The sequence below is a fragment of the Nanorana parkeri genome, unplaced genomic scaffold (genome assembly GCF_000935625.1).
Source record: "Nanorana parkeri isolate BGI_ZX_2015 unplaced genomic scaffold, ASM93562v1 scaffold489, whole genome shotgun sequence".
Taxonomy (NCBI): Eukaryota; Metazoa; Chordata; class Amphibia; order Anura; family Dicroglossidae; genus Nanorana; species Nanorana parkeri.
The window spans coordinates 611,553-638,279 of NW_017306757.1; the positions used below are offsets into that span (position 1 = coordinate 611,553).

Here is a 26,727-nt window from a genome sequence, read left to right on the forward strand (position 1 = left end):
AAACAAGCACTTGCAGAGTGCAGAGTGGGGGTAGCTTCACTGCAAGGGTTAATTTAAAAAAAAAATGGAGTTCTTCTTGAAGCATTGCTGATAGATGAAAGTTTAGAAATGCCAGCTTTGACCATCTACATATAGACATACTGAGGCTAATAATCATTTTTCTTTTTTAATGCTGTTTTTACTGGTTTTGGTGAACATCATTATTTCACAGATTCTGAATGACCGTGTTCATTTGCTTGTGCACCTTCTAATTTCGTTTCACTGGGGTCCTCAACACCACGGAGAGAGCCGCTGTTGAAGAGTAGACGATTCTGTTCAGAAAAGATTACAACATTGCTGTTGATAGATGTATCATGTCTGCTTCTTTTTCTGAACATGGGTGTTTTTCTACCAACCACCCTAGTTTTCTGCGGACCTCTAAAAGAAATCTTGGCAACAGGGACTGAGGGTTCAGCTTTGCTTTTCGTTTGGCCTGACTCTATTAAGTTATTGAATTGAGGCCCATCCAGACTCTTAGATGGTATGTTGTGCTTGGCTTTGTGTCTTAGTGCATGGAGGGCCAAGCCATCATGAAAGCCCATCATATTAATGGGGGACATTGCCAAGCTTGTTCTTTGAGGAGATTGCAACACAAAAGACCTAGTTACAATAGGGTTTCCATTGTCTGCAAGAGGCTTAAATGATCTCTTGGGCTTCTCCACATTTTTCACAGGTCTGTTTTGGTTGTTGACTTGCACTGTCTTCTTCTCTTCTTTAACAGGACTGGAGCTTCTAGGCCAGTTAAATTTGATTGCCTGTTCATTAGTCTCCCCATTGTATAACAACACAAACTTTTTATGTGTATTCAGAGGCATAATACGTTGGCCTTTAAAGTTTTTATTGAAGATCTCAAGAGCCAAGTCTAGGAAAACAAAGGACTTTGATAAGGTCTTTTAAATGAGTTAAGTTGCATATCACAAAGGGCTTTATTTAAAGCAGAGCTGCACCGGAGACAGAAATACCCATTTAGGATGGCATAGAGAAGGGTTTAATCTCCTGCCACGTCTTTGTATTTCTCCAGGATACCTTATAAAGATACGCCCAATAGCACGGCTGTTACAGCTCCTGCTTATCTATTAAGTTAAGCCTCTGGTGTCACTGAACAAAGTGAAATTTTCCTATTTTTCTATAGATAATCAGTAGAAGGCATTTCTATGCCCAACACATTGTAGTAGATTCAACATTCGGCAAAATAAATAGATGCAGAAATCACTTTGATGACATCAGAGGCTCAGTCAAAAGAATGAAGCAGCATCTGTCACAGCTAAATCAGAGGTAGGGGGAGATATCCTCACCATCCGTCCTAGAGGGCTGTCCTAGGAGTTTAAATTCTGCTTCAATACAGAATAAAACAGGAAAATGTTCTCTTAAAGTGTATCTAAAGCTAAACTTTTTTGTTTGGACTGGGGAATGGTTAACTTTGTTTTGTCTGTTGGGGATATTTTCCTTCACTTTCTGAGAGAAGAGAGAGCTTTCCCTCGTTGTTATTTATCACTGGAACAAGTGTCCCCACTGGATGATTTCCCCTCAGCTACTGTACCAATGGCAAGTGTAACATTTTGGATTTCCTGTCACTATCTGTGCTGGTGACAACAGTCATCAAGACTAAAAGAGAGGGCGCCACCCTTAAGCTGGCCATACACAACCTGCGGGCTGAACGAAAATAATGTAATAGATTCCTCCATCCACACTAAACAGCGTGGATGGACAAATCTCCCGTTGGGCTGTTGTATTCTAACAGACATATTGTACACTGGAAGTCTTTAGCTGTCTTGCAAAAGTGATGTCTGGGCTTCCTGTGGTGTTGCCTGTACCTTTAAGAAGGAAGGGGCCCCCTCCAGGTAAGTCTACTCTTAGTGTAACGGCCACCGCCGTAGACCTTAATCATCGGGAGCAAGCCGCGTCTCGGATCCGCCGCTGCGTTCCACGGTGGAGCGCACGCTCGTCACTTCCCGGGTTCGGAGGCCGGGTGCGTTCCACCTTGGAACACGGAAGTGCGCCGATCCGTTCCGCGACTCCTCCCCACTCATCCAGCACTATATAAGCGCCCAGACGAGACAGCATGGAGTTCCACTATTGAGCCAGAACGCCTGCTGTCTTCTGGGACCCTCCGTTGCCTACAGCCTACTCCAGCCAATACCCCAGTCTGGACCCGGACCCCAAAAGGACCCCCAGCTCTTCACATCCACCTCAACCCTCAAAACAGCAAGTATTTAGTGCAGATGCACACCCTTCATTAAGACTGTATACTATACCACCTGCTCCTTTAAGTCTTACTACTTGCTGGGAAAGTGAACCACTGCTGTATTGACCTGTGCCCTCTCTCACCTGCTACTCAGTAGATCTCAAATTGTACATTGGTGCTCAGGGGTAGGGCTTATGAAGGAATAACCCCCGCTCTAAAACCAGAGATTATTTAAATTGAGGCTGTGGTGCAAGAAACCCTAACTCTCCGTTAAATAGAGAGTGAAACCAGGGTTTCACTGACTGAGAAGCCTCTGCAGTTGCGATCCACAACCCCCTCATCCTTAACAGGCGTGACACTTAGTTTGTGCTTTGCTATATATGTCCCATAGTCAGGAACTTAGATAGTTTTGAGTTCACAAAAAAAAAACACAGAGCGGCTTGCACATATCGGTGGCTCAAAGAACTCCCCCTTCTTTAGGGCTTTGATGTAATGGGTAATTTTAAGGACTCGAAGCTGGCACAAATCACGACTTGTTTAGCAATAAAAACCTGACAAGAGTTTTAACTAGAGATGCACCGAAATTTCGGCCGCCGAAATATATCGGCTGAAACTGGTACTTTGGGCAAAATGCCGAAAGTACCATTCTTTTACCTGAAAATGCGGTGCATCCCTAGTTTCTCTCCTCCTTGCTGGGCGCTGCTCTATGTCCCCTCTGAGGAGGGGAAAAACTGTTAGGAGGCCGAGCGGGGCGTGGAGGAGAGCACCACCCCACTCAGCCTTCTGTGACAGATTAGGATGGAGAGCGGTGTAAGGGCAGAGACAGCTGTCACAGGAGGCAGAGCCAGTGGTGCGGGTGGAGCATTTAGCTATCAGCCATGTCACAGGTGGCTGAGCGCCCCTCCCCGCACCGCCCGCTCAACATCCTGTGACAGCGAGTCAGGATGGAGAGATAATTGAGGACATAGTATGTTTAATGTGTGCCAATCACTTCCTGTTCATTTATGATTGTGGACATACTATCTTCACAGTTTATGAATGGACAGGAGCACTCAGTATAGAGACTTCCTGTTCATTAATAACAGAAAAAGAGATTATGTCCTCAGACTCTTTTTCTATTTCAAAAGGGAAATATCAGCGGTATGTTTAGACCCCTAATATTTCCCCAGAGCCCCCATCAGTAAAATAAAACTAAATCATTAAAAAAATTATTTGAAAAAGGTTAGAGAAAAAAAAAATTCTGCTTCGGGCTGACAAATTTTTCTTTTTTCGGTTTCGGTCTGACATTTCCATTTCGGTGCACCTCTAGACTAGGTTTTAACCATCCCATTCTCTACTCAAAACCAAAAAGCGTTGAAGATCAATTGGTATAATAGACTTGTAATCCTCACAACAATCTAAGCACACATTCACAAATTTTGCTCAGTGGAAAATGTGATATGAGATGTACATACCAAGGGTTTCGTTGACCACACTGGGGATGACTTCTTTGAGAACTTCACAGTTGGTTTGCAGAGCAGGATTGCAGTTCATTTCCAGCAGCCACACCTAGAAAGGAGTCAGAAGTAAGTATCTGGCTGGCCATTGATGGAAAGTGACCTTATTGACAGCAGTGGGAGGTGAAGTATCTGGCTCTCTATCACATCTCTGGTACCTTCTGCCACCATTCCCTAACTCAGCTAAGGTTAGGAGGTAAGACTTGGCTACAGCTTTAACCTTGGTCATTGTCTAGCCTGACAGAGATCTTCCAGTTTCTGTCCTTTTAGCATCTCTTACATAGGATGGTATTCTAGCACTCACCACAAGCAACGTTCAGATGTGTGGCCTGGGCTAAGTATAGCCACACGTAATTAAATCTTCAACAAATTACATTAAAGTAGAACTAAAGGCAAAACATGTGTTTTATAGTTTTGGATAGAGTGGAGGAGGGTATAACCCCTGTCAGTCTTTTCTTTACCATCCACATTGGGGAACTGTCCCTTTATTTCCTGCCTGATAGCCACAACAGGAAGTAAGAGGAGAGGAAATCCTTCCAAAGTAAGGGAAATCCCTGGTGGTCAGCAGGGTCACCAGAACTGGTGTCCCCAATGGAAGTTTTCCCATTTATTCCTGTTCTGATGGCAACCCAAAATTTGTGTTTTCTTTAATTTTCACCTCCAGTGATAACGGTCACCAGGACATATAGAGAGGGTGAATCCTCCTAAAAGGGACACAGACAGCAAAAGAAACATGACACATGTTCTGATCCCTCTCCACTCTATCCAAAACATAAAGTTTTGGCTTCGGGTGCACATTAAGTAGTTTGCTTTTCCAGCTCTTTTTTCATCCAGATTTATGCAATTTGTATAATTAATGATGTGCCTTCCCTGTGTGGTAGTCTTGCTTGTTGTGTAACATGGCATTTGAGAGACCAGCCTCTCCTATTTCCAAAGTTCTTGGACAACTCCTAGATAGCAGGGACATGTGACTTTTAATGAAGCTTTGATGTCAGTTCTTATGAATCAATAATCAGTCATGCATTTGTTGGTCTGCAATAACTTGCCATTTGACACGTAAAGTCATGCAGTGCTTATCTGCTTTAACCAAGGCTGCAGATAACAATAACAGGTATGTGCATACGTTTGACCTTACATCTCAATATGTTGTAATTTAGTTCAGTTTTAATATGGTAGTTGTGCAGTTCCATATTGTTTGGAAACAATATAATATGAGTTGAAATTCCCTTTTAAATAGTCTGTCAATTGTAAGTAGCTTTCCACCCCACTGAAGGCTGAACTCCAGACTTACCATCAGTCTTGGCCATTTGTACCGGCTCCTCTCCCGTACTAATGCGTGCTCTGATTTCACTGCACACTGTGAGCTTCTTAGAATGTGCATAAGAAGCTGCAGAAAGTCAGATAACACCCGCCTTATTTCCTGGCTAGAGGCCTGACTCTTCCCGGCCCACCCCTTTCTTTCATAGGATTTCAGTCCTTTCAATCACAGAGGCTCAGCATCACATGTGGGCACTTAGGGTGGTCTGCATGCAAATGCATTTTGCTCAGGAACACTTACTTGTCCAGACTGACATCCACCTATCAAGGCATCTTGACATTTGCATAACTCCTCCCAAGAGCCAGCCCACTGCCTGCATCAGGGCACAGGTCTCCTGGGAGAAGTACTGAGGCAGAGTGCTGTGATGTTTTCAGGAAACTATGTACAGCACCCTGCCAGCCCCTACCACTACCTCTATGCATTGCATAGAGAAGCACAAAGACCTAGTAATGACATAGCTAGTTTGAAAACAAGGTATATAATGAAAACATGTTTTATAAAAAAATTGATTCAGCATGTTGATCAAGGAAGAGGGAGGGACCAGAGAAGGCAAAATATAAGCATTAGAATTAGACTTCAGCTATAAGCTCCAAGGGGGATGTGTTTTTTGAGAAGCACAAACAATGTAACACCACTCCTCAACTAAAGCACAATGTAGCCCATATCCTATCTCACTACATGATGTCTGTGTTTCCTTCCTCACAACACAGCTTGTCATGTGAACAGCTCAAGGAATACAAGTCTCCTGGGAGGAGTGTAAACCAGCTTGCTATGTCTTTTAATGTTACATTATAGGTTGCGTATTAATCTGACTAGGCGATTTTCCTTTCTGTAGTACTGAAAAATGCACTGCATGCCCCCCAAAAAAAGTCACACATTCCAGTATTTCGTTGCACCACCTTTAGCTTTGGTAACGGCACACATTCACTGCGGCATCATTTTGATAAGCGTATGTAATGTCACAACCAGGGGCGTAACTAGAAATCCCATGGCCCCATAGCAAAATTTAGTATGGGGCCCTGTGATTTCTAGTTACGCCCACCTGATATCCCAAACAGCCCACCTAAGAGAGACCCTGCAGAGCCCACCATATACCCTCTATGGTGGGATTTGCAGGGGCTCAGGTGGGCTGGTCAAACCCTCTTACCTGTCAGCCCCGATCCACTGTCCGCCTCCTCCTCCTCCACGGTCGCTGCTGGGCCACGCCTCCTCCATCGCCAGGCCCCGCCTCCTCCATCGCTGCGGACGCTGGGCCCAGTTTCCTCCTCCACAGCTGCTGGCTGTCACTGACTCAGCAGCGGCTGTGAGGAGGAACGCTGCCGCTGCATAGATCACTGACAGGTTGTCAGTAACATGAACAGCAGCACGTTCCTCCTCACAGCCACCAGTGACAGCCAGCAGCCTGAGATGCCATAGCAACCCAGGCAGCCCGCACAGCATCAGGGGGCTGTCCTGGCTGGGCCGCCTGGGTTGCTATGGAGATTGTTCCGCCACTTGCCACAACATTTATTTACATCCAAAGTTGCATTCATTTTTAACCAAGATCTTGTAGTGATGGTTTGGAGAGTCTGAGCACTGTGTAAAGTCTTCTCCAGCACATCCCAAACATTCTCAATGGGGTTAAGGTCTGGACCATGTGGTTGGCCAATCCATGAGTGAAAATTATGTCTCATGCTCGCTGAACCACTATTTCACAATTTGAGCCTGATGATTGTCATCTTGGAATATGGCCGTGCCATCAGGGAAGAAAAAAAATCCATCGCTGGTAAAACCTGGTCATTCAGTATATTCAGAGAGGCAGCTGACCTCATTTTTTGGGCACACAACGCTTGCATGGCAGTAAGTGTTCAATGAACTCCTGGCCACTGATTGGCCTTTTGCGCATATCATTCTAAACCATGGAGCTCACAGCACATTTCATGATATGCAAGGAAGGCAAAAAGTCATGCAGATACATTGCAAATGAGTAAAGACCTGTTGTTTCTAAAGCTTCGTCCACATATAATGGCATTGGGATGGATTATTCATATTCTTTTATCTTTTGCCTAATACCAGTATAACCTGGTTCTTCCATTATGTTGGGATTCTAAGGCATCATTTAACAGCCTCCCAGTAGCGTTATGTCAAGCTGAATTAGTGCTTTGAAGGATTAAAAAAAAAAAAGTCCGTGCTATAGAGTCTGGGGGCAACTGTATAGAAACCACAAGAAAACTGTAGTGTAGATCTAAGTCTGCTAACCAGCAAAGTTGACTTCTACCATTTAGCATAATGCCGGCAGTAGAACGGTATTTCACTTTCCTGTTCACAATGCAAAACTATTTAAATATATGGTAATCAAGAGTGTGTGTGTGCACTGGTACTGATTTGATTTAATTTTCCATATTCTGGAGCTTTATGGATAACTGGTTTCCATTTAACCAATCCAATACCTATGTATGAGGTTGAAACAGTAATAACTCCTCAGCTGCCTGTGCATTTAGAGTACCTGAAATAGATCTACAAGATGATAGAAGATATACTTTAGGAGCAGATTTTTAGTAATACAATACCTTGAAATCATCGTCAATCAGGAAGTCACAGCCAATGAGGTCAAAAAAGCCCCGTCGACACTCCAGCTTTGATTTTACGGTCAGGAAACAGTGTATCATTATCTGTTGCATCCTTTTCTGTCAAAGACAGGAAGACTATGACATAACAGGCAAACAATTACAGGCATGTGCACCAGACTGCCTGAACATCATGTGCAGTAAGATGTTACCATGATAGCCTATCCTATAAACACATTTATTTTATGCTTTCAACTGAGAAAACCGCAAACCTGCTGGCCCTGAAAAGTTTGGTCACCATACTTATGCTGCCCATAGCATGGCTTGGTTGTGTATTAATTCACTAATCTTTTGGCAGGTTCAACTGCTCATACTCCTGATCTTGGCTGAGCTATGTTTTATCTGTTTTAAAGAGAAAGCTCAGTTGGGCTTTAACTCAAATTATTTCACCACCGTTTAATGGCACATTACAGGTGAATGAAAACAAAGGTTAAAAGTGTTTTAGCATTACAGTTAGTTTTCTTTAGAAAACATCCACGGAGTACAAAAGTCTGCCCCCTGCCAGCATGCTGCATTATGCTCTCTGTGTGGAAGCAGTGGCCTTTCTGCAGAGGTCCAACGTACACCCTGCTGAGTTAGAGCTAAAGCATTCTGTACAGAGCAAGAGCTTTGCGGATTGACACAGCAGGGCGCATGTCAAACCTCTGAAGGGAGACCAATGCTTCCACACAGAAAACATACTGCGGCATGCTGGCAGGGGGGCAGCCTTTGCTATTAAGGCTTTTGCTGCTTTAAAAAAACACTGTAAGACTTTGCACACCTTTTGTTTTGATGCACTTGGAATATATTTAGCTTATTTAAAATTCAAATTCCATTGGGTTTTAACTAGGGATGCACCGATACCACTTTTTTAAGGCCGAGTACGAATTAACCCTTTCACAGCCAGAAAAGTAAGTGCTATATCTGTGGCAGCAGGGACCTGTAAACCGACTCCTGTTTGCTATAGCACCCTAAAGTCTGTTCATATTTTCCCAGCTGTCAGCTTTCTAATAGAAGTGATTTGAGTGGCTGTAAAGGCTGCAAAGTGACATCTTCCCTCTTCCCTGCCAACTACCCACACCATGTATCCCAGGCTCCGATGCCCCTCCTGCAAGCCTGATACAGCCATAGTGGGTTTCAGCGCATTAAGGATAGGTAGATCAGCAATGTTTCATCTCCCCTCCAATGGATGAACCCAGAAGCAACAAGGATTTTGTCACTTCTGGTTTCTGGGCTGATAATCTGCGCTTTATCAGCCTCATCAGGGTTCAAAAGTTACATTAGGGGTCTAAAAGACCCCTGATGTCTCCTTAAACAGGACCTTTCACTAGCAGTATGCTATCACATGGGGGGCTATCAGCTATCACATACCCACATAAACATATATGTTGGATTTGCCTACATATTAAATCATGACTGCGCCACACAAATTGAAAATCTCTACGCATGCTGGAGTGAGAGCAGAAATTCTGGCACCATATTTGGTATCTATTTACTCAACGCTACCCTACTAGGTAAATTAGAGAATTGTCAGTATCCTCATCATCCGAATGGCCCTTAGCCTGAGCCTGCAAAAATGGAGTTCAGTGTGTTCAATGGTTTAAGCAACCCATTTTCTGTTAACTCAGTGCAGTCTTTTCTAAATACTCTGGAACATGAGAATCAGTATCACACTGAAACACTGTGAAAAGCTTAGCGAATCAGGCTACAAGGGATTTACAACAGTGGCAAAGACTCTTCAAAATCATTACTTCACCCATTTATCATATTTGTTTTGTAAAATAAGGCATTATGCATATGGCTACCATGATGATTCCTCACCGTAAAAACATTGAGTACCCAGTCTTGAGGCAGAGACTTGGCTGCAGCAAAATTCTCGTTGACATAGTTGTTAAATCTTTCCATTCCCCACACTGTTTCCTCTTTCATCTCACTGTAAAGTGGGTTCTTCTTCTGCATGTACTGGTAAAAAAATTGTAAAATGATGTGTCAAAGAACAACACATAAAAGGATGTAATAAACATAACAAAAAGTGAGATTGGATGGAAGTATGAATGAGCTAAGTAGAGATGTCAGTTGAAACCTTATTTTACCCGGGAGTTGACCCAGATTTATCTGTGTCTCAATGCCCTTTTGCCATGAATTGCAATTGGAGGAACTAGCAAAGTGTGGTGCAAGCATAAAGCCTGCACCACTCTTCTAGATTGAACAAATGGAGCAGATCCTGCTCATAAATAACATAAGGGATGCAAGCTCCATCATTAATTAGGAGCGATCTGCTCTGTTTTGCACCTTGAAACTGCAGAGAGTGGCGTGCACCACATAGACCTGTTTCCTGCACAATTATAATGGCGCAGGAAGATTTGTTAATTCCCCCCACTGTGTGTTGTAACTTGTAACTGTCTTTAAAATGTGGGGTATTACACCGGATTCACATGATACACTTCATGACATACTAACGAAAACCTGAAGTGTAATAAACTTACTCAATCCAACAACATCCTTACATAACAAGCAGAGGGGGACAAGACCATAACCACCAGGCCTATAGCCTGAATTAAGCCTAGTTCAAAATTCCCCAACACCAAGGCGGACTTGCACACCAGGTTCTTTTCAGTTTAGGGACACCTGGTGCCCAAAATGTGGAGTCTTTGGAAATGCAGCGGCTTTCTGGGTACAGTTCCTGAGGAAGCTTAGAAGGTGGGAGCGGATGTGGCCAGGTGCTCAACCCAACTTACCCAGAAAGTCCTTTCACATTAGAGCCATGCAAGGGAAATATATGCAAATGGAAAAACCTTAGATCTACAGTACATAAACAGTGTCCACAATGATAATAATTTGAAATAAACAAGCACATGCCAGTCACCTAAATAAAGAGGTAAGGTGATTAGATCATTATTATCAAATAAGAGAGGCATGGTCAATCAACATTATGTCAGCATCACACCCAGTGGAAATAAAGATTATGATCTGTATTCATTTAAAATGGATTATGTTGGAAACCGTATTTAGCTCTAAATAGTCTTGTGTTTAAAACTGTGACATCTTTTTTAGACACTGTTACATGTCAGTGAGTACAATTTGGTTACCTGCTTTATATTGGGAGTTAACCTTTTTCAAAGAGAAACTTTGCCAAACTAGGGAACTGGGGAAACTTCATCCTCTCCTAGGTGGGTAGGAGTGCCATCAAATGATGATGATGGATCTAATTCTCAAGTGAAGGTCCACTTTAAGTACCATGGATTCTCCTGAACACAGTTTTATTTGTACACATATGACTTGCACAACACGATGGTTGATCTGCATGACTGTGGTTTCTTGGCAAAGGATTGTGAGTTTCCTCTGTGTCCTCTATAAATAGTCTTTATCAAATTATCAGTGAGGTTGAGGAAGAGCAATGACAGCTGAAACTGTTGCAGACGATTCCGTCTCTTAATTGTATCTATATTGCTTTTAGTAACTGGACTTTATTAAAGCAAGAGAGCAATGTCAGATCAGTAAAATACAATTTCTGATTGGTTATTATAGGTTATTATATAATTGTTCTTTGCCTTATGAAATAAGCACAGTGATTTCTAGACTTTGAAAAGATATCATGTGAAGTGAAGTTGTTCTAGAAAATGAACAGCAGTATATATAATGTCATTATAAAGTGTGTGACAAAGGAGCGTTAAATGTACACTGTAGTTTAGCTTCAGGGTGTCTGTATGCCTTTAACAAACCTGGTTGGTCAAGTGACCTGTGAGGTCATCAGACTTTGGATCGTATGTGGTGCAGGTCAGGCGTACATAGCCATGGCAGAAAAATGCATACAAAGGCACAGTAGATGCTATAAGCAAGTAGGAACGAATATCAAACTTCTTTCCTTCCAACAGTAAAGGGTTTGGAATGTATCTGAAATAAAAGAAAATGATGGTAACTCCTTATAATGTGTAGTTAGTACGCAGAACATGTGACTTCCTTAAAAAAGTGAACAGCACAACAACCAGACTATATTTCAGTGAGATAACCACACCAAGCTCACCATATATGTTACAATCTGGCTGGTCCTTCTACTACATACGGTAGTTGATCCAAATAAGATCGTACAGTCAGACTACATGTGTGGTGTGCTTAAAGCCGAACTACAATCTCACGTTTAGTTTACTAATTTGTGTTCCGATTTTAGTCTAATACTTGGATGCATTTTTAAGGTTTAACTCATTAGTTTAGTGCCACTTTAACTTTATTACTATCACATAGGGGGATAAAAAGTCCCCTATGTAATAGCAAAGAGGATATGACAAGTCCTCCTTATGGAGAAATTAGGGGGCTGTTAGACCCCTAATGTCACCTGTGAAACCAAAAAAATGCTAATGAAGCACAGATTATATTTCCTCTCTTCTTTCTTGGCCACGGTAGCCAGAGAAATGACACACTGAAACCGGAATTGAAGTAACACACATTGCTTCCAGGTTCATTGATCAGAGGGGAGATTAGTCGCAGGAAGGGTGCTGATCTCCCTCCGATCGAGGTGCAGTCCAGGATTGCTGGCGGTGGTAGGGGGACGCAGACTTTGCAGCTCCATACAAGCAATCTATAGAGCCGCCCGAATGCTTGTACGTGACAGCCATCACAGCTGTAAAAATACGGTACCAAGATCCAGTAGCCGTAATCTTGGTATAACCGCTTCAGGACAGTGCAGTTTATATACATTAGATGGTCCTGAATATTTAGAGGTAATAATTAGATACAAAAGACCACATACATAAATTATTGTAATTTAAGTTTAAAAAAAAATATCAGATCAGAAGGAATTTAAACCAAGTATGCCATTAATAAAGCACTGCACCTTTTAAAGTATGCAGGCACTTTGTAATCTCCTTTTTACAAATGTGTCAGAGGCCTGTTTTAAAAATGGAATTCAGTTCTTCCCCATTCTCCCAACACAATACTTCCTTCACCATAAATTACTGGAAGAAACCTGGTATTCAGCGCAGTGCCATCTTCATCTGCCCATTTGTGGCCTTTGTAACATCTGGGGCCTGGGAACAGCTTGCACTGTCAATGTGCTGTGTTTGAATGCTGTGGAGTTGCTATTATTTTCACCCCTTTCAGCAACATTTACTTGCAACAGGTCATTGTGCACTAAGCTCTATTGTTTCCAAAGTTTTCTATCAGTGTAGGGCGATTTATACTATTATTGTTGAATCGTTAAACTAAATTGTTTGGCTACTATTACCACTAGAGGGAGAGGTATTAGACATGTGCATTGCAGGGGTGGACTGCAGAATGTTCCTTAACTTTCAATGTCAACTTTGTAGCAGACATGTAAAGGTTCAAAACGTTTGTCTCGTTTCAGATCGATTACAATTTGGGGGGGATTTTGGATCCAAAATTTGATTCAGTTTGTAATTTGAATTTTTCATTTTCAGTTCAGATCAATTTGAATGGGGTTCTTTAACCTCCCTGGCGGTATGATTATTCAGGATTTTAGCATGCCAAAGCGGTACATTGTTTTTGATGGAAATTTGTTGTTTTATATTGTAGTCAAGGAAAAGCTCTAACTAAAACTGCAAAATTGTATTAGATGATGGAAGGTCCACATTTTGAAGTCGTTGACATGGAATAAGCAGGAATATTTAGATCTTAACTCCTGAACTACATATTTTTTTCCAGCTTTGGCTGTCAGAAAAAGTATTATTGCAGAACTCTAATTAATATATTTTTACATTTTTTGTTTTCCTTCCCTGTCTGTATTAAATAAATAGTTTATAGCTAATTGGGACCCATGGGTTAAATTATTTTCACTGAACAGTTACATGTAACTGTCTATGACTGACAAGGCCTCTTTGCTATCTACTTATTGACTATTTGGAGGTGCAGCTCAGTTCACAATTTCTATTATTCTTATCTTTTTTCCTTCCTCCATTTTCTGTCTACTCTTGATCTCCTTTTCCTAATTCCCACTTGTTTTCCCAGTTAACCACAGGTAATTAAACACAAGATGCATACCTTGATAATACATCCTAAATAACAGATGGTATGGACCCTTATATTAGCAACACTGATGCACTCTCTATTACTGTTTCTAACATTTTGCTCTCAAGCTAAGTGGATAATATGTATATTATTGAACTCATACGAGCTGTTGTGTCTGTTACTGTCTTGCTTATTGTACAGCCTAATACTACGCATGTTACCCGATTGCTTTTGATGTTTATATATAAAAAATTCCGTCCAGTGCCACTCTTCGGGCAGAACGACCCCCAGCATCATTCTATCCATTACTTGTGAGCCAAGCCTGTCAGTAACACACCCCCAGGGGGTCCATCATCTTGCAGGCTGGCCTCACAATACCCCAGGACTGAGCAGTGCTCCCACGTCCTTACGGACTGCCGCTCAGTCCAAGAGGAAAACCCTCCCCTTGCTACCACTAAGGAAAAAAGAGGAAGGATCCATAACGTCACCAGACTGGAGCAGTGGAAATAGAAAAGGGGCAGTGGAAGGGGAAAACCTTTGAAGCTGAAGCCCCTCTTTAATGTTACATGCTTAGTAAGACAGCCAGACAGCTAGCATTTTAAAGATGAGAGGTCAGCAATGCCATTCTCCATATTCTCTCAGTACAGTTTTTTTGGGGCTCTGTTCACCTTTAGGTTTTTGTAGCTGAAAGGGCTAAGTACTACAAAGCTCAAACAAATGATTTCCACTGTTCTCAATGGTCCCTGTTCACATCTGAGCGTTCTGTCACCTGTAGCCAAACGTATGTTGCTGGAAAAAGCACCTGAGCTACTTTTTTAGATTTTAGCCCCATTAACTTCTATGGGAATGCCTGACTGATACATGTGATTTTAGGCATTATTTCCACATTTTTTACATAAGAAGCAGCTCTCCTTCTCTTTGTAAACAAGCCTGAAAAAAACATGCATAAAAATGCCTAAAACCGCACGTAAAACTTAATTTAAAAAAAAAAGCTGAAGTGTGAATGGAGACTTAATAATTCTAGTATTGTGCTTTTTTATATATACACCAGGGGGAGTTGTTACAAAGGGAAAGACCATGGTAAGCATAAGCATTAGGGATGTGAATGGTCTGTATTCCTACGACGTTAGTTTTAGTAAACAGACACACATGCCCAGGGTGGCTAATTAACTTTTATAATGCCATGTTTCACAACTTTATTAAAATATGTACACCATAAAAAATACTAAAGTTTAACAAGTACCCCCTGGAGCAGGTCACCTTATCTAAAGTACCCTTAGATGTCCGTACATACATTTACAGTACACTTATTTGCCGTAAAATGAATTACAAACAAACCCTTTTGTTTTAAAATATGAATATCAATGTATCCATTGCTGTATTATTTTCTAAAACACTAAACTGCTTTGATGAATCTACAATAGCAAGCAGACATATCCCCTGCAATTAACAATAAGTAGTCCTTGGGGTCCACTGCCACTGGTTGAGAATCAGGGTTATAAAGCATAAAGCCAAAATTCTGATAACTGTCATATGAAAATGATAATGCTGCGTTACCAGGAGAGGAACCGAAGTTTGGACAGGTGTGGGTACCCTCACTTTTATCATATCCAATCAGCTGCTCTTTTAATTAAGGGTTAAAAACAAATCTGTGTGTTGTAGTAAGTGTAAATTAAGTTGTATCTGGGTACAGCTGTAAGCCATCGCCTGATATTTCTTTGGTCCCCCAGTTAGAACATCACCCTTCCTGAAAGTTGGGTCCTAGTCCTCTACTACTTACAGGTAGCTGAGATATCCAGAACTCAACAGTTTAGTAATAAGTGGGAAGCTCTACTAATGCACTACAAATAATTTTTTAGGGGTGACTTTAGGGGTTTTTATTTCCTGGATATTAAATAAGGATGATTATGGGTTTTACAAGACCTTGTGACCTTAGCAACACCTAGGCAGATGGATGTCAGCAGAAATGCACTTACCAAACTTAATTTTTCTAGCTCAGTTGTTCCCCCCAGATAATGCTTGCTGTGAGGGTCCCTGACGAGTGCAAATGCACTGTTATTATCATTATTATTATACGGGATTTATATAGCGCCAACAATTTGTGCAGCACTTTACAAGGAGGACATTACAGTTACAAATCAAGACAACATGGTTAGAAGGGCCCTGCCCGTGAGAGGTCCAAGTGTCTATGGGGGTTATTCACAAAAGGGTGAAGAGTTTGGAGAGGGAGGAGAAGTGAACAATCTAGGACAACATAACTCAACTGGACAGTGAGCTGAATTGGAGAATTTTTCCAAATCAGCTACTTTGTCCTAGATTGTTTGCTTCTCCTGCCTTCTCCAAACTCTTCACCCTTTTGAATAGCCCTGTATGACTTAATCCAGTAAAGGACAAAGCCTTATATGGTTATTTCATGTCTACAAAATTACAAATTGACCTGAAAATTATCAAAATGTTGTCAATAGTGTGTAAATAAAGTATCATGTAAGTAATATTGGAAATTCATAGAATATAACTAACATCCAACAGAAAAAAACAGGCCTAATTTGTTTAGGCTGGGTTCACACCTAGGCGCATCGAATATGCGCGTTTGTCGCATGTTTCGTGACGCGCGTTTTTACCGCGATTCCGAGGGCTGCTTGGCTGTATCCCAATGGAAACGCGCGACAAAAACGCCCCAAAGAAGCTCCTGTACTTCTTTGGGCGTAGGGCGTTTTGTAGCGCGTCCATACGGCCTGTAATACGCCCAGGTGTGAACCATACCCATAGGAAATAATGGGATTTCGGTGTTTGAGCGTTTTGCAGAGCGTTCGAACACGCTACAAAACGCCCAGGTGTGAACCAGGCCTTACACTCCAGATAATAGTAATTACTAATGCATTCTCAAAGTGTAAGGACCTATTTACACTAGGCAGTCTGCTAAAATGCTCCGGGCTAATGTGTTGCTGCAACTCTCACTGGCAGCTACTTTATCGGTAGTGTTCAATGTGTACACTCCATTCAGGTCCCCATACAGCAACACGCTAACGTGCGGTGGCATCTGGTGTGATGCGAAAAACTTTAGCATGCTACATTTTTCTACAGCACACTGCCCATCACACCAGCATTGTGGTGTGAACATGGCACATGGAAAACAATTGTTTTCTATATGCCCTAGTGGTGACCTGTGTTTTTCCTGTGCACCACTTACAGTGTTTTCGGGTCCAGAATCTGAGACAGAATCTGAGTATCAGAAATGATTGATGTTTAACAAGAAAGTGAAAAACTGATTTTTTTTCACAACTATACAGTGTTTCTTGTTTTTAAACAAGCCATGTCTATTTGAGGTATGGGTAGAATTGCTGCATTGTAATAACTTATCCTTACCTTTGCACAATTCGAGCTTGTGGGCATCTTGCTGGAATTTTCTTTGACATGGAGTTTTCCATCATGGTCTGGATTTGGCACTGAAGAGTGTCAATCTGCTCTTGGGTTTTCAGCAAGTAGATGCCACGTCCTTGATTCAGCCCAGTAGGTTTACAAATCCAAGTCTGGCCATCTAGAAAATAAAACAAAATGGGTATATTCAACAGATGCCAACACAAGAGCATCTGAAAAGGGTGTGAAAGGGTGTGAATGCGAGCAGCACGCAGTGTTGATGTCCACTGCCCTGCACTGAAAACAAATAGAGCAGGCCTACCTTTTTTCCAGCGCAATATAACGCAATATAAATTGAGCTGCTTTATACCAGGGATAGTCAAGCTTTGGCCCTCCAGCTGTAGTAAAACTACAAATCCTATGATGCATCTGCTTCTAGAAGGATGTCTAGAGTCTTATGGGATCTGTAGTTTCAGTTCTGGGAATATCCCACAGCTCACTGAAAGTGGAAGAGGGATAGTGTTCCTAGAATTAGCTGGCAGTAGGGATTTTACAGGTAAGCAATTGCCTGCTGCATTAAGAAAATTAAATTAAAATTAAGAAAATTTCCCATTTTCAACTTTGACTGGAGTGTACCTTTAAGCCCTTTTCAGACAGTCTGATCTGTCATTATTTTAGGCGGACATGATCGGATGCCCAGTGTAAGTCCATGGGCAGCCAGATCTAACTTGACAGGCATCCATTTACACCTGGTTGCCCCCGGCTCTGGCCAGGTCCAGAAAAGCAAACGGAACAGTGTTCCGTTTCGCCGGACCTGATCATGCCGGATCAGAGGTAATCTCATGTATATGGAAACAAGTCAATTTACATCAGATTCTTCAAGGACCAACATGGGCCTGGTCATTTCAGTTTTTTCCTCCATCGCAAGCAGAGGAAAAAAACTGGACTGACACAGATGTCACATCAGTGACATTCAATCTGTACTGCTCCAATCAGGAGGGGATCAGTGTATATATTCCCTACTGATCAGCCCGTGTGAAAAGGGGCCTAAGTGTATTTTTACAGCTCACAAAAACAATACTAAGCCTACTTATTGTTATGTTTACTGACAGGCCTACCTTAGTTCTACAGTAAGTTCTCAATATTTGTATCCATAATTTGTTGATTGTTGAAACCTGAAAGTATAACTTTGAATCTAATCAATGCGCTGTGCGTTTACTTGTTTACCTTCATAGATAGAAAAGAATGCTTCAGACTCTTCTTTCAAATCCAGGCGGTAAGTCTCGGGGAAAAAATCTGCCATTTTCAGCATCCTGTTGATGGACAGAAATAGAGACCAACATTGACCAAATGATACAGCACAATGTAGTATCATACATCTCCTAGCTGTCCCCTTTGTTGTTTCCCTTTGATAATTGTCGCTCCTTTAGGAAGTATGGAACTTTCAAATACATGTACTGTTTAAAAGAAAACTGGTTTGGGGTCATTTTCATTTCAAATGTTCAAAGCTAAACTCTTGGATAAGAAAATATTGTCTAAATACAAGAGCAAGTGTATTCTTGCTTGAATCTTGTTGTGCTTTGGGTATTTCATCCAGAATCCTGCTGTAATCCAGTGTGAAACTTAGCTGCTGTGCCAGAGTTTCCTGTAATAAAGACCAGTCACTGCCGCTCTCTCTCCTTGTGCAGGGTGATTGGTCTTGTATCCGCCCCCTGCTGTAATTTAGCTGGGCCCCTCCCACATCTCGGCTCCCTGCACTGGCTATGTTCAGCACATGTTCAGTGATGATGTCACTGCTACTTGTACAAGGTATTATCTGGGTTCTAAAATAATTTATTGCACACAGAGTGGATTTATATATTTTGTGGCTTTTGAGCTATATATTTCAAACAAATAATAAAGTTTTGCTTGTAGTTCAGCTTTAAGGTTATCTGTTTTAAAAATTATGTTTTATATTTCTCTGAATTTCATGCAGGAGCCCCACTGGAACCCATTTACACTGTTGCATTAATTCTGAATGGCTTTCCTAATGCACATGCGTTGCAACGCAGAACCTCATGCAATACCACGATACAGTGCATTGTGGTGTCCTGCATTGGTTAAACTAGTGCATGCTCCTTTTTACTGCATTTTGGTGCATTAGGCAGCCTAAATAAAAGCCCATTCACACCACAGTGCATGTGTTATCTTGAATATAAAAAACATGCATGTCGGTGTGCATTTAAACAAAACAAAAAAAACGTAACATGTCCTACTTTTTTTTACCAACTCTGTTGGTGTGAACTAAAGCAATATGACATAAAGTACATTTCCTTTTTCCTGTGTTGAAACTATGTTGGGAAATGCAGCCCAACGCTGCTGGCGTAAATGAGCTGTCTTAACGCAATGTACATTAACACGACGTACAGTAATGCACAGCAAAGATGTGCGCCCCATCACAAGCAATCATATGTTGTTCATTCATCTAACCTTGTTGCAACATACGGTAACTCTGTTTTTAAATAAGTACTAGTTTGTTTAATTGATATAGATATACTGGGTGGAATTTATCAAAACTGGAGCAGACAATATCTGGAGCAATTGTCCATGGCAACCAATCAACTTCTCTCTTCAGTTTGTTCAGTTAAGATTTGAAATGAGAGAGAGAAGATGATTGGTTGCCATACACAGCTGCTCCAGATTTTGTCTGCTCTAGTTTTGATAAATTTCCCTCAATGTATATTTTTTTTTTCTTTTACCAAACAACATACTGCTGGCCATGGAAGCATGATTTTTTTGTGTGAACTATGTTTACAAAGCCCCTGCAATGATATAACAACCTTTAATCCAGGGAAATGAGCACAAGCATATTAGAAGTCTTATTGTAGGCTTATATCTCATTGTGTTTTAATACAAATCCTTTATAGATAATACATAAGGATGTAACCTATCATATTAGTATAAGAGACAGCGTGACTGGCAACATGACATAAAGGCATGCATTTTAAATGATGCTTCACATGAATGGAGTAACTAACATCTAGAAAATGAAGTGGCCAGTGTTTCATTTAAAAAGCCCCAAATGGTTTCTCAACAAATGTATCAGGGAAAGGTATTATTTCCAATCTATGTTGTCACCGGAGATCATTGCTCACCTGGCTTTGTTGATTTTTTGCATGACTCTTTCATAATCTCGTAGGCTGCATAAAAGTCCGATCTTTGTGGTGAGCACCTTATTGTTGGGTATTTGGTACAAAAGTTGTTCACCTAAACATAAAACATGAAAGTATGCATTAATCAGATACAAAACCTCCTTATAGATGACATGCTTTTTTCATGCAGTCAAAACTAATGCTGAAACTAAAATTAATACTAGCAACTTATGGAAGTATAGCTTATATTTTATGTTTTCCTGGTGGGGCAGCAAGAGACAATGGCTTGATCCACCCAAAACTAATATTCTGGTAGATGATATATCTATATATAGATAGACATTATAATGCAATTTAAAAGTTTAGTTGACCTTTCTGACCATGTTTCATGTTACATCCATATATTAGGATGCAACATAGTCAGATCGATTTAATTTTTTCTCATGGAACTCCAGAAAAAAATCTTTTTGGATATTTGCCTTGCATACAGGCAAGAAGAGCACGGCTCAGTCGCCCTCTTCCTTCATTTATAAAATGTCTTGTATGCTTTTCAAAGAATACAAGGTGTTCTGTGATTGGGCAAGGGGAGGTCCTGATCTTTATCAGCCTCTCCTCTCCCCTTGCCCAATCACAGTACACCTTGTATTCTGTAAAGAGAATACGAGAGGGAGAGTGAGCAATGCTCTACTTGGCTGTAAGAGAAACAGAGCTGTGATATACCCCATTAAGTTTGGCACTTGTAGTTGCACGGATGCATTAAAGTATATGTTTTAACTAACGCTGCAGCCAGCCACACATGTGACACCTATCATAAGAGGTCATTTTTCCTGGAGTTCCACTTTTTTTTTCTTTAAATGATAGTTGGTTACCTTTTTGTTTATTACTTTGAGATTCCAGCCTGGAATCAGGTCATACTTCAATGTGACTTTACATGCTGCATAATTTTTTCGGGTCAATTACAGTTACTGAAGACACAGGGAATCCGTATTACATCCATGTAATCAGCATTTTATAGCAGGTTGTCATTAATGGCAGCCTCAATATTTCTCTCTTTGCTGTTTTATATATATATATATATTTATTTTTTGTTAGTGCTAAGTGGAGTAAATTGAAAAAACGATAACATAATCAGATATTTCTGTGTAATGGTCGGATGAATATGTGGAACAAAAGCTTTATTAATATTGTGTTTCAGCATGGGGCACACATTGTATGCATTCTAACCTTCCCGGAAGGCATTGTAGGTGGCTGAGGTCTTGGTTTCGCACCATTTCAGCTTGTAGTCATCTCTCTTGTTGTCGTGGATCTGCTGCCATCCTTTTTTCAGGCAATATTCACGTACCCTGAAAAAATAAGGTCTATTAATCAAGATGGCATTTAATATAAGACCTGAATATGGCAAATTTAAAAAAAAAAGACTATAAGATTTCTAATGTTGTGTAGATATAAATGTAAAAGAGATCAAAAAAATTCAAATATTTTATCACTGTGTTCTACAGTTATATGTGGTTTATTTTTATATATATTTTGCAATTACACATGCACATAGGGCCAGTTCTTTTTTGCCACAACAAGTCTAAACCTGTTCGTACATCAAGTTTTCACTTCATTTCAACCCCTGTCCATCCACAAGGAATCACAAATATGATTGCAAGTAAAAGTGAAAAAATTAAGAAATCTACTACCTATGAATTTTATCGACTACCAGAATTCTGTAGATTAAGGCTAGGTTCACACATGGGCGGTTGCCCACCTCAATTCCGCCCGTGCAATTGAACACGATCACGTGTGTTTACATGTACCTTTTTTTAGCAATTGCCGGGCGGATTTAACCCCATTGAAATCAGTGGGGCCGCGTGGCAACCGCTGGTGCACTAGAACACGATCGCGCCACCCAGGGATGGGCGTCCCGGGTGTCGCTCAGGTCTGAACCTAGCCTGAGAAACTGGCCAATACATTGACGATGGAAAAAAAACTACAGCAAATTTGTCAATAGTAGGTTTGATTGGGGCAATTTTATTCTCATCTCTTTGTGGCCAATGAAATCCACCATTTTATGACTTCAACTGTTTTGCAGTCTTAACAGAAAACAGAACTGAATATTGGATTACGCCATCAAATTGCCATGGTTTTGGCCATGTCTATAGGCAAAGATGTTTTATTAGATTTCCAAAATAGAATATAATCAACAAAATACAGTGCAGGCTGTGAAAAAAACAGCTAGGTGGCATTTGTATTTGATAAAAAAAACGAATCCTTGTATACTGCGGCATGAACTAGGAATATATTTAGCTCACTGCAACAACAAAGTGTATGTAAATCCTGAAAAAGGCGAGGGCAAGGTATGAATATAGTTTTATGATTTAGATGCTTGCATTAGATATGGTTTTCTGGGTTGCAAACCTGGCCCAAGAGGCCCATACTGTGTTAATGAAATCAATGTTAATGCATACTGTATGTAATTTTCCCCGTGTGCTAGATATACCCGTGGTTTAATAGGAGATAATTTTTCCAGGTGACTCTATCTGTGTGCCATGATGCTGGGCAGAGGTGAGTAATAATCTTATGAGATTGATCACAGCACATTATTTTTCTAAAAAGGGCCACCCAGGAAATAAAGAAGAAGCATGCGTTTTAATACAATACAATAGGCCAACCAATGCTGAAGGATATCTGAATACTGGCAGCAAAGCACTTTGGCTATTAGCAAATCACATGTCTCATGGTTCCATTCAGCTCATGACTCTGCGCACACACATAGAATAAAACCTTTGCTGGATCTTGTAATAGAAACTCAGTAAACAAGAGTGATGCTTAGAGACCACAAGACGTCCCAGTAGATATAATATTTATATCTTGCACATCAGACTTCCATTCCTTCCAATCAGGATGATCCCCGGAGAAGGTGAAATATTGAGAGTCTAGAATTATAACTTTGTTGTTTACTTTGCAAAGTCCCCGAACACTTTTACGGTTTATATCATATATGAAGATGAGACCGCAGTCTTGTAACCGTTTGTCATCTTAATTGTTTTTATTTGTTTTATACCACGCTCAGTCAAGTTATGCTATCCTTAATGACTACTAGTGAATAGAAGAAATAATTTACTTTGGATAAATTACGTTTGTCGTGCGATTTGCATATTGCGCGACATCGCGAGATTTGCTGCGCGATGTCGCGTTCAAGCTTGCATTGAGCAAGCTTGAATCGTGGCTAAATCCGCTCCAAAAAGGGTCCTGCTGTAGCGACACACGACCCACGACAGCAGGACCCTTTGCCCCATTGGATTGCATTGGAGCGCGATATCGCGCGGTAATTTGCCGCGATATCGCGGGAATTACCTTGCGATAAATCGCTCAATGTGAACGGGGTCTTAAGCGGTCTGAATTCATCAGTGGAAGTTTACTCATAAAAAAATAAAGCTAAAGCCCTCAATTTCATTCAAATGGGTCAGTGGCAAAAAATATTTGGTATTATAGTTTGCGAGCAAGTACCAGACTGCATTTTCTTTAACGTTTAGTAAAATGTCAAAACAAAGTGAACAAAAACACTTAAAAACCACAGCCCCACATTCCACAAATCCTCTCCAATCCCTGTATCCCCAATTATTCCCAAAATATTCTTCTGGTATGTGTCTGGTAGAAATTGGATAGTATCAGGACAGTACACAAGCACATAAATAGGCTGGATAAGAGGAAGAGATAGGGCGGGTTATATCTTGAAATTAACATTAGAATGTAATATTTTGAGAGACAAAAGCCACAAACATTGTACAATAGCTGGACAGTATGTGAGTGGCTTGGTTCGGCCTCAATATAAGACGTAAAGACAAGATAAGTTTTATCTAGAAATAAACATTAGATTGTATTAGTTGGTTAGTTGGGAGGCAATAGCAACCAGTATTTGTGAATGCTGGAGCACTGGAATAGACCCCAGACACTGAGTGCCACCTTCACAGTGTCTGAACAGCAGAATAAGCCAGAGGTAGCACAAGCTGGTAATGGTGGTGGGTATCATTTTTTTTGCGGGGGGGGGGAGCTAAATGACAAATGTTTGGTCTGTAGCATTAGCAGCAGGGTTTGTGTTATTGGTAACCCAATATTGGCAGTGAGCAGTGCACATCGTCAGGGAACAGGTGCATTTAGCTCTCCATAACAAAACCTTCTACTGCACAGAGGGTCCTCTGGCAACACACTGGCTACAGGGCAAGACAGAAGCTACAGTGCATACTGTGCAAGCATTGGGTCTTTGAACTGAGAACAAGGGATTACATTGGAATATGTTTATGTAGCCCACCACAGTGGAATCCACAGTAATTTGGTGCAGTATAGCACAGTATAACACTGAATAGCACTCAACTCTCCCTACAAAGACTATCAGTGCTCTCTAACCTAGCTGCTGGGAACCCACCTTTTTTGATGAGAGGGCTCATTTTATTATTTATTCATTTTATGATTGGTGCTCTGCAGCACTTTCACCCACAACACCCCCCCCCCTCCCCAAAAAAAAAACAAATGTCACAGCATTGGTGGACAGTGGTAATTTTAAACCCCCCAAAACAATCCACCAATCATTTGTGGTCAGTGGCATTTCAACTCCCCCAAATCACTGGTGGTCACTGGCACATTACATACGTCCCTCCCTTCACCCTTAAACAATCCTACTGGCGATCATTGGCAATTAACCCCCGCCCCCATTCCTTACCTTGATTCAAGCATTCTTCTTGCTGCAGCCTCTTTCTAGGTTGCTAGGACCAAGGCAGCCATTCTAGTCCGACATGTCGATTCAACAGTGTGTAATCAAGCTGATACACATTGTTGATATTTTCATGTCATACCTGAGCAGACCATTACAGTACATATGTGTTGTACGGCGTACAGATGTAAATGTTAGCTCAAACATTTTCATATGTACAGCGTAAAATACAATCCATATGCAGGTCTGTGGACAATTGTTTTTTTTTATTTTGATTTTATGGATCTGAACGTTCATTAATCTTTTATTACTGTATGCATGGGCCCATAGAAAACAATACAACTGCGTTCAGATAAAAAAAAAAAAAAGCTATACTGATAAAAACACAGCATTTGTTTTAAAGCTGTGTGCATGAGTCCTAAAGCTGGTTGAAGCTAGAAGCAAAAACATGGCTAAAGCGCAAATGAGAGTCGCCAATTAGCGTAAGAGCTCGCTCCCGTGATGGACTACAATCTCACATTTAGTTTGCTAATTTGTATTGCAATTGTAGTCCATCACGGGAGCGAGCTTGGAGCAGTGGCTACTTTACAACACACACACAGACCATGGTGAACAAAAGTAGTCCCCCCTCCAGAAGGAAGGACAGTGTCAGCACCAATTCAGAGATGATTTGAGGATATACAGCTGAGTGATACACAAATAAGAAACATTTGGGTTGAAGAATAGTTAAGTTACTTGAATGAATTTTAAGTTTTAACTCCTGAGCTTGGTGTCACTTTACTCTTACAGTATTGGAGCATATTATCACACCATGCACAGTTTTCACCTTGTATACAGAAGCAGTGTGGAAAGTCAGCCAGCAGAGGGCGCCCTGTTTTCATGCATATTCTACTTTTCTGCTTAAATGCTTTGAAACAAAACTTACACCTGCAGCCAGATTGCAGATTATAATAAAAAGCTTAAGCAAACACATTTTTTTCCTTGACCAGTTTTACAGGTTACAGAGGGAGTGAAAACGTGTATTCAATTGGGACAGACTGAATAGGGTTTTTTTAAATGTATTGCATAACTTCCATGTCCTCTCATTTGGAACTAAATCTCACTGTCCATCTTTCCACCTCATTGGTCCCTATTTTTGATCTGATGTTAAGATATTTTTCAAAATGTAAAAATGTAACTACCAAAAGTGTTATTCTGCAATAAAACCATTTTTTTATTATTATCTCCTAAATTTTCTTGTGTGCTCTTTTAAAGAGTCAGTATATAGGAAAAGTGATATTGAACATCAATTCTGGGTTTAACTAAAGAATATAAGTTCTTAATGGCCTGCATAACTGATGATGTGGCAGGGGTGTATCCATTGTCTAACTGTATTGTGCTGGAAGGTGTTCCTCTGACTCATCTCAGAAAATATGGGAGGTTATGGTATTGTGGGGTGCACAGGTATAATAAAGGGCAGAAATGACAAACAGCCAATCAGCATCTAGATGAGTAAGGGCGCCATTAACACTTGGTATGCACGTGACCGTGTATCGTGCTTGCAGTGTCATTCATTGTTAATAATACCCCAAAGGCAGCAACCAAGAATGCGTTTTTGCATGCACAGAAACGTGCAACAAATGCACAAAAACAGGCTGTCAAGAAAAGCTGCATGAGCTTCTCTGCCGAATTTTTAGAGTGCAGGGCAGCCCATTGAAATTAAAGCGCTCCAATCTTAACCCTTGCAGTTGGGCTACTGCAAGGGCTAAGAGCTTGCTTTGCCTAGGGGCTAAAATAAATTCTACTCACCTGAACCACAATCCCGGCTGGTTATTGGTCCCTGGAGCCTCTATCCCCCTCCGCTCCAGCAGTCTAAGGTCCAGTAAGTCATCATGTCCTATGCAGTGTATAGGGTGTGAGGACGCTGAGGGACATTCCATCGCTGGAGCGGAGGGTGAGACCAGCTGAAGGGACCGGTCT

The 26,727-nt window shown here is 41.0% G+C and overlaps 1 protein-coding gene across 1 annotated transcript in view; it reads right to left on the reverse strand.

Moving 5' to 3' along the window:
* Positions 1-200: 200 nt before the first annotated feature.
* The window catches only part of TTLL10 (tubulin tyrosine ligase like 10), a 34,276-nt gene continuing 7,749 nt past the window's right edge, over positions 201-26,727 (reverse strand). Inside the window, exons 3-11 of the mRNA XM_018560937.1 lie at positions 21,297-21,415; positions 20,076-20,187; positions 18,169-18,254; positions 16,951-17,122; positions 11,346-11,517; positions 9,445-9,585; positions 7,588-7,704; positions 3,679-3,772; positions 201-901 (exon numbers count right to left, since the gene is read on the reverse strand). Of these exons, the coding sequence (XP_018416439.1) occupies positions 201-901; positions 3,679-3,772; positions 7,588-7,704; positions 9,445-9,585; positions 11,346-11,517; positions 16,951-17,122; positions 18,169-18,254; positions 20,076-20,187; positions 21,297-21,415 (1,714 nt within the window). The remainder of the gene's footprint in view (positions 902-3,678; positions 3,773-7,587; positions 7,705-9,444; positions 9,586-11,345; positions 11,518-16,950; positions 17,123-18,168; positions 18,255-20,075; positions 20,188-21,296; positions 21,416-26,727) is intronic.